The sequence below is a fragment of the Micropterus dolomieu genome, linkage group LG06, assembly GCF_021292245.1.
Source record: "Micropterus dolomieu isolate WLL.071019.BEF.003 ecotype Adirondacks linkage group LG06, ASM2129224v1, whole genome shotgun sequence".
Lineage (NCBI taxonomy): Eukaryota > Metazoa > Chordata > Actinopteri > Centrarchiformes > Centrarchidae > Micropterus > Micropterus dolomieu.
The window spans coordinates 23,603,491-23,617,144 of NC_060155.1; the positions used below are offsets into that span (position 1 = coordinate 23,603,491).

Consider the following 13,654-nt stretch of genomic DNA (forward strand, 5'->3'; position numbering starts at 1 on the left):
TCTTATTTTTTAAAATTTTATTATTAAATGTTCAATTTTAAAATGTATTACCCAACTATTACAACCTACTGTCTTTATTTAGTTATCTATTGACCCAAATCTTGTTAAATATTCCCGAGAGTGAAATTAGCAGAATCTCATAATGTGTTACATTTTTCAATGTACAACCTCTCCGATGTTGCTGAAAGGCCCACGTTTCCAGAAAACAGTGTCCTCAGTGCTAAGCACTCAGAAGCTCTATACATTTGGTACAAAGACCTCCACGGGTCTTGGGGTAGGCTACAAGGGGGGTTTCCTTACTTACTACTTACTGCTCTTAAGTTAGGACAGTGTGAGTTGGACGAAGGCAGTGGTTATTGTTATAAATCATATCTGGTGTTTGTTTGTCCCTGGTTGGACGGGGGGGGGGTTGACGTGAAAATGTTTAGCCTACTGCCACGGATTTATAATACAGGCGCCTCCTCCCTCCAATCCATGGCCCGCTCTCCCAGACTGGCACACCCACCCCGCCGTCACTGTGGAGGAGTCAGTTGGGCCTTCTGGGCTTCCTGGTCCTCGGCTCCGCCTCGCCTCGATCTGGCCGGACAGGGAAAACACTTCTCAGTTAAAGAACAAAAGCAACAACGGATGGACCGAGGGGGACGAAGCGAGGGTTACACAAATCCAAACCTATATATCTCGCGGATTGAGCGATTTGTGCCCTCTACGGCAGGATTTACCCGACGACTGAACTACTGAGAAAGGCGACAAACTTGGTCGCCTCGCATCTTTGTACCCGACCGTAATCCGTCGAGGTGCTTGATAAATAAGACAAGGGTCAAACAGACAGACGGACGGTATTGTTTCCTTGGTCCTCTTCTAAACTTCGGCCATAAAAAGCGGAGGGGCAGAGTGGAAACTCTGGGAGTCATTTGTTTTCTTTTCGCTCAAACGGACCTCGCGAATAAAGGGTTGCTTAGGCATTCTCGGTAAGTTTATTTTTATGTTTCACTGAAGCGTGTCTGACGGCGAAGTGCGCCTGTGCAGTGTGAAGCGTTTTAGTTAGTACGCCATAAAGGGGGGGATTCACAGGACCTGCTATCGCCACAGGCACAGTGAGCAACTTTTATAGCTTTTTGTTAGACTTAGCCAAAGATACTATGTCTAAACTCTTACAGCGCATTTAAAGTAAAACATCAAAACCGGGTGAGGCCACCACATGATCTCATCCCCGTGGGTTTCAATGTGTCACGAATGACGAATACAGTGATTTCATAATTGTTTGCTAATGTCTTTGGTAGGCTTGGACGTTTCTTGTGTGGCTAAAGCGACCTTAAACGTTGGTCATGGCGTAGGGTAGACTAACATAACCCCAACCAAATGCGCAACATTTCCTGTGCTGTCCCAAATAAAGAAAAACTCCTAAATGACGAGTACATGGTAACTATAAGACACTGTCCAGTCAGTAATAACAAACACTGGATTCATATCATTAGGTAATGACTGCAATGGGGGGGGGGAAATAATCAATTAGTATCTGAATCACAATTCCATTTCCTATAGCCTTCTAACTGCCAATTTTCATTGTAAAATGTTGGCTTAACACCTGTTGCTCAACAATGTTACTTTTTCAAACCATTTCCCATAAGGAATAGTGTCCGTAGACTTACATTTCAGTATGATTAATGCAACTCATTTTCTCCTTCCACAGGTTTCTCTTGTGGTATCTGCCTTTGGGAAGAGGCTACACTTAACTTTCGGTTCCGAGAACTTGGAAGTGGAACAAAGCCTGACTGGGAAGGGGTGAGAAATGTAGACTGTGATGGATTTCTCATAAATCCCCCTTCCCCACGCTCCCACCCTTTGCGACCAATCCCCCCACTCACACAAAACAAAAGTCAGTCCCCACACTCTGGGGGAGGGGAACCCAGTCTGGACAGAGTATCACTAGTTTCATTGGGAGTTCAGAATTAGGAGTGCCAAGTAGAGGGGGAGGGGAAACAGCTGTCAGATAATTGACTTTGAGAATGAATGTGAACAAAAAGTTCTTAAAACATAGTCGCTACTCTTAGCTGAACTCCTCCAAGAAAGAAAATTTCCTTCTCCTTAACATTGACCTTACCCGTTAAGTGAAAACAGTTTGGCAGTTGAGACAAACAAAACAAAACATCGGCAGCTAAATCAGTATTTTTGTGTGTTGTTTTTTTTTTTTCTAGGTGAAAGAGCCTATTTTGATATCCCAGATGGAAACGTACAGTGAACATAATGGCAGAAATGGACTACTTATGAGCGTGAAGGAGTGCTTTGAAGGGAAAATATCAAAGACAGAATGTGAAGGAAAGCTTGAAGGTAAACGCTCCTCCCCAGCTGAAGGCAACGTGAGTGGTGTGGCTAGTTTCACCACCAACCACAACTCCGTTGTGTGCCTGCCTCTAGTGTCAGAGGGTCTGAAATTGGTATGGACACAGTCGGATCAAACCCGTGAACTTGACACAATCCCAGAGCTGGTCCAAGCCTTTAACTTATTTCCGTACCCATCATCCCGTGAGGTTAACACCTTGGCCCGGGTGTGTGCCTTGCCACTGGACAAAGTTAAGGTGTGGTTTATGGTGCAGAGAATTAAATATGGTATCAGCTGGTCCTCAGAGGAAATAGAGGAGACACGGCGGAAGCTGGCAGTGCCTGAGCTTTGCGATGACTCTACTGAAACAAATGAGGAAGTCAAAATGAATAGCAAGAGCAGAAGTTGTGAGGAATTGGTAATTGAGGATAAGGACAGCGAAGAAATAGAGTGTGCTCTCTCCAGTTTCACCCCTCAGAAGAAGAAACCAAAGTGTGAGTCACCAGATACCTATAAACCAGCCAAACCCACTGCCCCATGTTTCAGTTCCACCCTCCCACCTCCTCAGGATTCGTACTTCTACCGCCCACCAGCAGACACACCAGCAAGCACAGCAGCTGATGTCTCCGTTGACCCTTCAGAGTCATCTTCACAACAGCATCGTCATGGCCGCTACAAAAAGTCTAAAGCTCAGCTCGCTGCCCTTCGAAAGAGCTTTTTGAGGGAGAACTGGCCTGCAGAGGCAGAGCTTAGACGTTTGCAGGAAGAAACTGGGCTGAGCCGTAATGACATTCGGAAATGGTTCAGTGACAGCCGGTACCAGCTTAGGGTTGGCCGAGGAAGCCTGGCAGCAGCCCAGAACTGCTCTCAAAACACTGCAGTAGGAGGTAAACCTGACCAACAAATTCAACCTCTTCCTCTTATTTCTCAAAATACTCGTCAGCTAAATGGGGCAAAGGGGCACGAGGGAGCCCGTAGCAATGGGATTAGAAATTCACATTTCTTTCAGACCTTTTTGTCAAACAGCCTGGAAGCATTTGGGGAAAGAGTCCTTGAGGCAGAAGGGTTGGATGTTACAGAGGAGCTTTCTGCTGATGGGGACAGTTTTAAAGACGAGGAACAAAGTGAAGAACAACCCTTACAACTGACCAAGACCTGCACGATTGAGCCAGATGTTCTACGTGAACCATCAGCTATATTGACATCCTCTCCCTACTCTTCCCCTTCTGGCAGCCCACCACTGACTGCCTCGCCTAATAAACTGCATTCAAAGACCATCAGCACATCAAAGAAGTCAGTCCACTCAGCCAAAGCCAGTCCTTCACAAACGCCCTTGCACGTCTCAGGGGCTTCCTCATCCACATCCCCTGCCCTCACTCCTGCTGGGCGACCAAGAAAGACCAAGGAGCAGTTGGATGTGTTAAAGCAACACTTCTTGCAGTGCCAGTGGCCCAAGAGTGAAGATTACACTGAGCTTGTTAAGCTTACAGGTTTACCCCGGGCAGACGTTATTCAGTGGTTTGGGGACACGCGGTATGCTGTTAAAAATGGTCAGCTGCGCTGGGTAAAGGGGGTCCGCGACAAGTTCTTGGCAGAACTTGCAGCCCAGCAAAACAGCAGTGGTTTAACTAACGGAAGTGGCTCTGGGACATCTACTCGGGCTGGGGGTAGCCGCAAACGAAAATCTCAAGCAAATGGAAATAGTACAGATTCCCCTGATATCCAGCCATTGGTAACATATTACCTTTCGACGGGCTCACTAAATGAAAAAGACCTTGACTCACTATGCAAGAAATCAAGAATGAGCTACCAGCAAGTGCGAGATTGGTTTGCAGCCCAGGATGTCGGAGAGACTGACCAGGAACCTATTGTTGCTGATTAAGACACTGGAACCAGACTTAAGAACATTTGTAAAAGTTGGAGGAGTGCGCCTCACATCCTTTTGCACCAACAAGCATAGTTATTACTTTGGTTTAAATTGCTTTAATTGAGGCAGGTTTGGAACATCCAGTCTTCCCAGTACAAGCCCAAAGTGAGGTTTGTTTTTTATAATATGCTGCATTTCCTGCTTATCCTAATATATTTGGACTTGAATTATAATTGTGCTGCCCGTGTTGCTGTAAATAGGACAGTAACTTGTACACTGGTTTGCTATATTTTTTGATCTTATTATTTTTGTTTAGGTATCAGTACTATCTTTTTCGTATGCTATGGTAGCAGTATAATTTAAACAGGTTGTACTTTTGGTACCGGACTACAGCAGATAAGCAACTGCTCTGGAAAAATGTCTTTGCTGATGAATTTGTTGACTGATCACTGTGTGTAATCCATTCCTTTACAGCCAATAATTCCTTGTCATGAAAATCACACTGGACATGTACATTTTAAATTAACATCTTGCACTTTGGTTTTAGAGCCTGCTGCCATTATGTTCATTACACCCAATTCTTTAAAAACAAAAAAAAGAGTTCCGAACTAAACTGTATCATTCTCGACCCCTTAACACTCAAAACCTATCGTCATGCCTTTTGAAAACAGCATGGTACATATAATTATACTACTGTCAACAACATATTTCTGAAACACATTCCCCCATTCTCTGTAGACACTCTGCTGTAATACTTGATTTACTATTTGCATTTGACTGCACATTTTTAACAGTAAAAGCTAAATGTACTAAGAAAGCATCAATCACATCAACATCATACAGATGACGGAATTGCCAACTTCAATTTATATTTGCACTCATTGATTCAGTCAGTATTTTTACATCTCTTGTCTTAATAGGTGTAGGCTGTGAATTGATGGATTATAATAGACAAACTAGACATGATAACTGATAGGGGTCCATGTACTGCATAAGTAGTAAAGAGTTTGAATCCAAAGAAATATTACCTTTCCGTTGAGTCAGTTGTGAATTATAGCACAAACAAAAAAAAAAAAAACTCTATACATACATATAGTAGTACTTAGTTGACTCACAGGGCGTGGAGTGGGCTTTAAATGGAGTCACAGTTTAGTTCATTAGAAATATCTGGACAAAGGTAAGATTACCAGAATGTTTTATCATTCTATTAATAATGAAAAGTTAGTGCAAGTCATGCTGTGGGTAAATGTCCATAACCAACAATTGGTGTCTTCCTTTGCAGATGTTTTCAAGGTATTTTTTCCTGTTTGAAAAAAATTCTCACTCTCACAATTGTGTCACTGGAAACCAGTAAAGGATTTGCCTTTATAATCATGTGTTCATGCTGTTTTTGTGTGCTGCAATGACTCCAACTGATTCTGACCGATCAAATGTATTTTTTTTCATCAACGTACATTACGTGTTGTGAGCAAAAAGCAAGTTAGCGTGAAATTAATTTGCAGAAATAGTTCTAATATAAATTGCTGCTAACAATATTACAGGAAGAAAAACTAGAGGGAGAGTAGAGTAAACTTTATTGTCACAGAAGGGAAATGTGTCTTGGACACAGTGCTACAGTCCATTGCGTCACATAAAAACATGACCATAAGTCAACCAATGACCAACAAGATAATATGGCAAGTTAATTCCTCTTGTAACATCAGTAAGCTGAACAAATAAAATACCTGTACTCAACGATGTAGAAAAATGAATCTGCATAAGACATGGTAGTCCTGATGAACTTAAGTAACCAAATTGTCCTCAGATATGTTAGGGGCCATTTCATTAACGCCTGGGTGAATGTATTGATATTCCACCTATAAACTGGAGCTGGGAAACTTGAGTCTGATGCGGAGTTCTGAGGAAGACAGAAATGGACAGACTCAGCTATTACAATATGAAAATCTTCCTATCAAGCATATTTAGAAATGTGATGCAATAACTTGGAAAGCATTTCTTACCTTGTAGGGGTGCTAAAGGATGTGGGCGTTCCTTTTTGAAACAGACAGGTGGAAGGTATTTTAATTAAAAATAGAATTCTTTTCATTTCTGAGTTGATGAAATATAGTGTATCCAGTTTAACCACAGAAACAAGTGGAGAGCAACAAAAGCTTGTTTGCAACCACACTTACTGCGTACACGTTCATGAAGAGAACTATGGCTAGAAATAGAAGTCACTGATCCAGGAGTCTGACAAAAAACAGAAAGAGGAGGTGTTTCCTTTATTTTATGAAACAAAAGCTAAAAAACAAATTTCTGCTCTAAAATGCTTTATAAGTTTGTAGTTTAATATCTAATGAGTATTAACTCTTAACTGAAGCTCCACTTATAGCTTCTTCGGGAGGTTTCAACCACATCTCAGTGAATGGAGTAGTCATGGAGATGACATCTCAAGTTAATCAGCTATGTAAGACAGTGTGATGAAACCTCCTGGAAATCTCCGGTGAAATTTACAGAAGTTGTTCAGTTAACATTTTTTCTATTGTGAACTGAATAACGATACAATCCAACTGAGTAAGTGTAAGTATTGTCGATAACTTAAAAAGTTGCAACATAATCTAAGAACAGATACATATTTTTGTGGAAATACCTTTTAACATAACATTAATTTACAGTAGGTCTATAAAATGTTATATGGAGCCAATATGACTATGAGACTTACTGTGAGGGAGAATAGACTAGGACCTCTGGCCCAGCCCTGTGACTCTGCAGAGCCTAAGTGACTAAGACCAGGACAGCATGTTATAAAGCATATTTATTGTTACATAGCGTATTCCACCAGAGTATTACAACTTAATACATACCTCATAGTTCTTGAACGAGGGGTAACTGGTAAAAGAAAACATGAACACTTCTCATCAACTTGAATCACAAAAATCTGAAATGGACAACCAATACTAAAAACATTAACTGTAACAATTCAGCTTAAATAACTGGTATTACCTGGAGAGGTGACAGCCACAGGGAGTGACATCCTTTGAGTACTATGAGAGAAAAAGTAATTACTACAATCAAAAAAACTTAATACTGGAAAGTGTGTTATTAAACATGATAGTCCGAAAATGTAAATTTGTTTGGTTTACCCATCTATTTGAAACGGTCCTGGAGAAACCTGTGGCAAACAGAAAGTGTGCAGACAAAATTAGATATGTAACTTATTACCTGAACATTGGCATTTTTGGCAACTTTTTCTTTATTAGATTTGTAAAACACTTACCCTCCTCTGAGAAAGTGGCTTTTTCAACTCAGCAGTATCTCTTTTCAGCTCTGATAGCTGCTTTTTTAAGTCAGCATTCTCTCTTTTCAGCTCGGAGAGTTGCCTTGTGATAACAAACGTGGGAAGAATAGCGTCACAATTGTAGGTTTTATTTACACAGCTACAGAGGACCAATAACAAATATTAAAATCACCTGTAACCCTGCTCAGTGACTTCCTTCAGATGTCGTTCCAGTTCAACAGACTTACGCTTGAAGTGGGCTGTGACTCTCTCCATCTGTGTCTTCTGAAAAAGCGCAATCTAAGGAACAAGACCTCACGTTGAAATATTCTTTCAGTGAAAGTAAAACACTATGTACATCAACTTTGGCTTTTGGAGTATCTTAGGGATTCCGAAACTACCGTATAGCATACTGATCCTGAAGTGATACTCTTGATCTTGTCAAATATCACTAACTGAAGCAATCTCTTGTTGAATTAATCGACACTGACTGGCTAATTAACTGACTGAGTGCTCTGACATTTTACTTCCAAAAAAAGCAATTAAAAAGAGCAGCAGAGAGGGAGCTCGGAGTGAATGCTGCACAGAAGACACAGACCTGTGATATGTTCTCCAGCCGTGATTGGATGAGCTTCATGGGGTCCTTGAAAAACACCCTTTCCTGTGGTTTCATCTGAAATAGGAAGTGTGTGCAGTTATAATAAGTTGACTATGTAAAATAAGGCCATTCTCTGCTGGTGGCATCAGGCAGTAACTTGCAGTGAAGATAAACTCACCAACCTCATCTGTGATGGGCAGATAACTGCAGCTGGCTCCACATACGCTGCACTGCTCTGTAGGAAAACACATAATCACAGTAGTTTCATTTTGTGGGTTCATTAAATCCTTGTGCAAGAGAAATGGTCTACAATGGTGATTAGTCTCTCATTAACATGCTAAGTACTAACTTGTCATTACAGTATGTTGTAATCTTTACTCTCACATTCATAAATTGCTAGTAAATATTTTTTCCAGTATGCACATATCTATTTTTGATGCAAAAGCGAAAATATTCACACTGTAAAGCCCCGAAGAGGCATACGTAGCCTGCAACTTCATCTTATTTCAGCTGTGATGGGGAAGCAAATTTACTTAGCACACAGAGCAGATAGTATATAATTGTCTTACTAGATTGAATGCACGCTCCGCAAAAGATGTGGCCACAGCTGGCCACAACAAACTTCGACCCTCTCCTTGTGAAGCACTGATTACAGTGGAACCAGTCCATTTTTAGTCCTGTGGGTTTACTCCTCTGCAAACAAACACAAGCTTACCATACACAAATGAGATCATGTGGAACATTAAATATTACACTATGACCATAAGTATGTTGACACCCCTGGTCACATACTTTTAGTATTGGTCCTGACAATGTTTTTTTCACTATAAGTTAATTTACACAATGTAATAAATGTGTCACATCCACACTCATGCACAAAGTAACACAACAAAAGTTAGCTCAACCATTTGATCATTATTAATTCTGCAATGAGGCAACCAGGACAAAACAGCACAGTTAGGTAATTACAGCATTCAAAACTGAACACAGTTTAGTTACTCGTCCACAATGCTAACAGGTTGTTTTATTGCCCTACTATGTGCTAGCTAGCTTTAACTGGGGAAATTTCACTTGTCCCCTTTGGCTGGATACATAACATACTGAATACTTTTAGAGTATGTTGGCTTACAAAATATCTGCCCTCTCATTGTTTATATTCCCCGTTACTCTCCTTACTCTGATCAGAAGTAGTTGAAGGAGTAACTTCAGTCGGCATCAGACGTCCGTCCCGCCCTTTCTGGTCGCGCATCTGCGCAAACTAACATTAGTGGTGTGCGGACCGATATTTCACAATCCAACGTTTCCTGCTGTAGGATCAATACTCATAAAAGGATCGATATCTAAGCTCAGTAATTTGGAGTGAGTGTGTGTATCAGTATCTTACTGTCACCAGGATGGTCTAATTATGCTCCTTTGATGGGAACTACTTCTTCCGCCTGTCAAAGTCAAGCTTGTGCTACAGCTGTGTGAGGAGCTTCTCCCAGTGAGCCACTGCAGCCCTTTACATTTCCCAGCATAGGCTAGTGACTATGGCTGATTGTATGTAGACCACAGACTATTTTATTAGTAAGAATGTGACAGTAGATTGATTTCCTATTATGCAGCTAATGTTTGGATTTGGTAAGCCCACATCCTACTTTTTATTTCTCTCAAATACAGATTTGATGGAGGGGGGGGTCCACATAAACTAGAACTTACATATGTAAAGTATTGTATCGGCAATACCAGCATGGGTATTACATCATAGGTGATATCACGTCGCTAGCATCCGGCAAAGGTTTAACATGATAAATAAGCCAGCTTTTTAAGTAGGCCACCAAGGGGCCAAAATATGTGTTGAGAACTTGTTGGCTCTAGTTTTCTTCTAGAGATGTTGGATGTGTCGGGAAATACATGTCGAATCCACTGTTTCATAACATGCTTGATGTTAAGATGTTTAGCACAGAAAATGTCACCCCCCCAGCAGACCTACTCTGTCAAGTCACTGGTAAGGTAGGCCTACTCTGGATTAAAACAGTCCAGAATACATATTTACTTGATTCATATTTTATATTGATAATCTCAATATCAAAGGATACTTCCCCCCCCATATACCTTCACTGAATTTTGCAACAAATGACACATATGGAAATACTCACTTTGTGGCCCCTCACAAGTGTTCATTAATGTGAGTGAAACTGGGAATACAGTTATGCAGACATGTTTGAAAAGAGCTACATTAGCTTGCATGAAATAAATTGGTTTTGATAAATCTTTAATGGCCATGTTACAATCAGAAATTCACAGGCAGACATGAAACATTCAGAAGCTTCCAAAACCAAGAATAAAAACCAAATTCAGATTAAGGAAACTAGTCCATAAGGCAGCCATTCCTGTTTGAAAAAGAAAAAGAGTTTAGTTGGGGATACAGCTATATTGCTGTGTAAAACTTACTTTCAGCATACCTCAGGAATTCATGGTGATGGTAAGTGGTCCAAGGACTGCTTTTTGTACTATTCCATGCTTCTCTGCATTTAAAGAGAAGTTAAACACAGTTGTAGGGGCCATTTTAGTACAGGACAAGGAAATTAGTTCAATACAGCAGCAGCTGTGCAGATACCTGATCTGATACTTCTCACCCTCCTGGATGTGCAGCTGGATTCACAGCAGTCACAAAGATTGCTATATGTAGAATTGTCCAGCAGTTTCCAACTGAGATTGTGAAGATTGGATGAGAAGGAGATTTTAATAGCAAATAATTCCCAGATCGCAAACAACTGGTTAATTTTCTCATGATAGAGGTCTGATTGAATCCAGAGTCCGAGATGATGCAAGTGGCTGAAACTTTGTATTTCAATGTTTAACTGGCCCATCTGATAGGCTCACTGGGAAAATTATTCCATTCAGACACTGCTGCAGTTTTAAAAAGTTTTACCCATGATCTTTAACATAGTAGCAGGCCTTCCTGGTGTTAGTAAGACCTACAGGATCCCAAGCCACAAGGCTGCAGTGGATAAATACCTGTTGAGGAGATAATTAATGTTGCAAGGCATAAAGTTTCCAGTATTTACAGGAAAAAAGTGAACTTTAATTGACTAGAATAAAGCCAGTTTACCTCTTCTCCATGAGCAAACCTAAGAGCTTGAAGGGATAGGTGAATCTCTGATGAGGTTTGCCTTGGTTCAAATTTTGAGCGTGAGATCTTACTGTCCACAAGACACCTGTATGTTAAAGAACATGAAATTGTGTTACTTTCAATCTGGAGGGGGAAAAGTTCAGTTAAGTAGTGCTTATTGCCAGTATAACAAGGTTACCCCTTATTGGTGATTATTGGGTATATACTGCTTTTAGGATGCAGTTCTGGTGTGCTAGTTGCTATACATTCCTCAAGAAGCAGCAGCAATGGCTGATGGGACTTCTGCACCACACTAGCCATGATTGGAATTAAGGAGCCTAGAGGAAAACTTGTAGATGTAGCAGGTCCTGAGAAGTCAGCTACATGAGTAAATAGGGGAGAAAAAAAAAAAAAAAAAGTTATATTACAGGAGTCCCTTTGGAAATTTATAGGGAGGTCATGTTTAAACCCACCATTCATTAGTCCAATGTGAAACTCTAGATCCCCTTCACCATATGTATTAAACACTGGGTAATACATCATAGGGTACCAGTCCTTGGGCCTGCACAAAATAAAGCAGATTACAGTACAGCAACTGTTGCCATTAGACACATGCATCTGTAGAACTCCAGTACAAGGCAGTTTACCACTCAACATAGTATAAACACCCACCTCTCATACTCACAGACAACTAGGTGAGTGGACGGGAGAATGTTAGAATCGGGAGAGGAAATGTAGGTCAGATCATTGGTGTACAACAGATGACTCCCAGTAACCTAAGAGATACAAACATCACCAAGCTGTAGAAGATATAGTTGACTCAGTTTGCTAGTAGGAGTATGTTACTCACCAGTCTCTTGAAGTTACAATTATTGACATCCACACTGAAAACAGCTCTCCTGGGCGAGAAGCTGGTGGGGAAACAGTTACCCAGACGAAAGAGCGAGGTATCAGCCTGGGATCTATTCTCTGTCCACACCAGCGTCACCGTATCAGGCCTACAGTCTAGCTTCATGTCTTTGAAGGAATGCAACACAAAAAAACTCAAGTTTCAGTTCAAGATGATAAATTGAAATTAAAGAAAAGGTTGTGCATTCTGCTGCAAAATTACCTGCATGTACCAACAGAGCAGATGCTAGGCTCAAAAACAGCACACATTGCCAGAAGAACACCATCATGGCTGGACACTTGCTCTAATGCTGTGGGTGTTTTTATTCATTCTGACTGAGAGACATTAATCAAGAAAACCTCTTTCACCTGGTGCGTGACAACAGTCTCAGGTGCAGCAGCCATCAGCCTAATTACAATAAGCCTGGAAAGGCTTATAAGGCACATATACTTTTATGTGTGTATCATGTTTATGTTACAATTTATATTATAAGAGCAGACAAGAATCCCACAGTTATGCAAACTGCTGCAGTCAATGAAAACAGGTTGTGCATAATGTGAGAACTAGTATTCCCACACAAAGCGTCGCAGTATATGAGCTATGTCAGTGTGAAGCTGCAGTTCTGTCAGTGATCTTATATAGGTAAACCCTCTCCACTGATTTATATTCATGACTAGAAAGTAACGAAACCCCATGTCACATTCTGCTCCGGGTAAAAGTGGCCAAAATGTGATTCTTTAGTCAGAACTGTCTTGTTTATTTTAATTAAATACACATTTATTATTTTTAAACATTGTGTTGGACCACTTACATGTTGTCTTAAATCTCATGCATGATCTGTGCCAATTCTACAATCTGTAATATTAGAATTGGAATGTATTCAAAAGATAAATGGCTGTGTCCCAATTCAGATGCTTGATCCTCTAAAATCCCTCAGCCCACGTTCCAATTCATTGAAAATGAGAATCTAACCTCAGAAATAATTTAGGTGGTCCTTTAATTGTACATTTATTGCTAACAAATTGCAAGTGATAAACCAAGACAAGTTCAAGGTTTTCAAGTTGGACATTTCACACCACATGGACAACTGGTCCACTAGTCTGAGCCATAACCGCCTACACTAAGACATGTGACTTAACTTATACAGGTGCTGGTCATAGAATTAGAATATCATCAAAAAGTTGATTTCAGTAATTCCATTCAAAAGGTGAAACTTGGATATTATATTCATTCATTCCACACAGACTGATATATTTCAAATGTTTATTTCATTTAATTGTGATGATTAAAACTGACAACTAATGAAAATCCCAAATTCAGTATCTCCGAAAATTAGAATATTACTTAAGACCAATACAAAAAAAGGATTTTTAGAAATGTTGGCCAACTGAAAAGTATGAACATGAAAAGTATGAGCATGTACAGCACTCAATACTTAGTTGGGGCCCCTTTTGCCTGAATTACTGCAGCAATGCGGCGTGGCATGGAGTCGATAAGTCTGTGGCACTGCTCGGGTGTTATGAGAGCCCAGATTGCTCTGATAGTGGCCTTCAGCTCTTCTGCATTGTTGGGTCTGGCGTATCTCATCTTCCTCTTCACAATACCCCATAGATTTTCTATAGGGTTAAGG

At 40.6% G+C, this 13,654-nt stretch overlaps 3 protein-coding genes across 6 annotated transcripts; 1 reads left to right on the forward strand and 2 right to left on the reverse strand.

Moving 5' to 3' along the window:
* Window positions 1-503: 503 nt before the first annotated feature.
* On the forward strand, window positions 504-5,558 carry homeza (homeobox and leucine zipper encoding a). Of its 2 annotated transcripts, none has more exons than XM_046051349.1 (3): window positions 504-968; window positions 1,691-1,876; window positions 2,196-5,558. In XM_046051349.1, the coding sequence occupies exon 3, from the start codon at window positions 2,223-2,225 to the stop codon at window positions 4,200-4,202; it is 1,980 nt and encodes a 659-aa protein (XP_045907305.1). In that variant the 5' UTR covers window positions 504-968; window positions 1,691-1,876; window positions 2,196-2,222; the 3' UTR covers window positions 4,203-5,558. The 2 variants fall into 2 exon arrangements, with proteins under 2 accessions (XP_045907305.1, XP_045907304.1); XM_046051348.1 differs by having other exon boundaries at window positions 505-968; window positions 1,691-1,782.
* Window positions 5,559-5,738: 180 nt separating this feature from the next.
* LOC123972107 (RING finger protein 212B-like) lies at window positions 5,739-10,125 on the reverse strand. Of its 2 annotated transcripts, XM_046051355.1 has the most exons (14): window positions 9,426-10,125; window positions 9,218-9,290; window positions 8,611-8,734; window positions 8,224-8,276; window positions 8,042-8,116; window positions 7,637-7,743; window positions 7,444-7,546; window positions 7,310-7,338; window positions 7,170-7,210; window positions 7,031-7,055; window positions 6,889-6,949; window positions 6,359-6,416; window positions 6,188-6,218; window positions 5,739-6,084 (listed from the first exon to the last, which is right to left on the reverse strand). In XM_046051355.1, exons 3-14 carry the CDS (start codon window positions 8,708-8,710, stop codon window positions 6,012-6,014), a joined length of 756 nt encoding a protein of 251 aa, XP_045907311.1. In that variant the 5' UTR covers window positions 8,711-8,734; window positions 9,218-9,290; window positions 9,426-10,125; the 3' UTR covers window positions 5,739-6,011. The 2 variants fall into 2 exon arrangements, with proteins under 2 accessions (XP_045907311.1, XP_045907312.1); XM_046051356.1 differs by lacking the exons at window positions 9,218-9,290; window positions 9,426-10,125 and adding an exon at window positions 9,171-9,189.
* A 149-nt stretch (window positions 10,126-10,274) lies between these two features.
* LOC123972104 (zona pellucida sperm-binding protein 3-like) lies at window positions 10,275-12,401 on the reverse strand. 2 transcript variants are annotated; one of them, XM_046051351.1, is made up of 10 exons: window positions 12,247-12,401; window positions 11,986-12,152; window positions 11,808-11,911; window positions 11,609-11,697; window positions 11,335-11,515; window positions 11,136-11,241; window positions 10,956-11,041; window positions 10,641-10,732; window positions 10,486-10,548; window positions 10,275-10,413 (listed from the first exon to the last, which is right to left on the reverse strand). In XM_046051351.1, the coding sequence occupies exons 1-9, from the start codon at window positions 12,311-12,313 to the stop codon at window positions 10,487-10,489; spliced, it is 954 nt and encodes a 317-aa protein (XP_045907307.1). In that variant the 5' UTR covers window positions 12,314-12,401; the 3' UTR covers window positions 10,275-10,413; window position 10,486. The 2 variants fall into 2 exon arrangements, with proteins under 2 accessions (XP_045907307.1, XP_045907306.1); XM_046051350.1 differs by having other exon boundaries at window positions 11,609-11,730.
* Window positions 12,402-13,654: the final 1,253 nt, after the last annotated feature.

Bases quoted from the DNA above. Each gene is read 5' to 3' on its own strand.
- homeza (XM_046051349.1), top strand. From the start codon at position 2,223: ATGGAAACGTACAGTGAACATAATGGCAGAAATGGACTACTTATGAGC.
- LOC123972104 (XM_046051350.1), bottom strand. From the start codon at position 12,313: ATGATGGTGTTCTTCTGGCAATGTGTGCTGTTTTTGAGCCTAGCATCT. The intron at 11,516-11,608 runs GTGGGTTTAAAC...TTACTCATGTAG, and splicing joins TCACATTGGACTAATGAATG to CTGACTTCTCAGGACCTGCT. The intron at 10,733-10,955 runs GTAAAACTTTTT...TCACAATCTCAG, and splicing joins TACTATGTTAAAGATCATGG to TTGGAAACTGCTGGACAATT.
- LOC123972107 (XM_046051355.1), bottom strand. From the start codon at position 8,710: ATGGACTGGTTCCACTGTAATCAGTGCTTCACAAGGAGAGGGTCGAAG. The intron at 8,277-8,610 runs GTAAGACAATTA...GTTTTCCTACAG, and splicing joins CGGAGCGTGCATTCAATCTA to AGCAGTGCAGCGTATGTGGA. The intron at 7,056-7,169 runs GTAATACCAGTT...TTCTTTTACCAG, and splicing joins TGTGGCTGTCACCTCTCCAG to TTACCCCTCGTTCAAGAACT.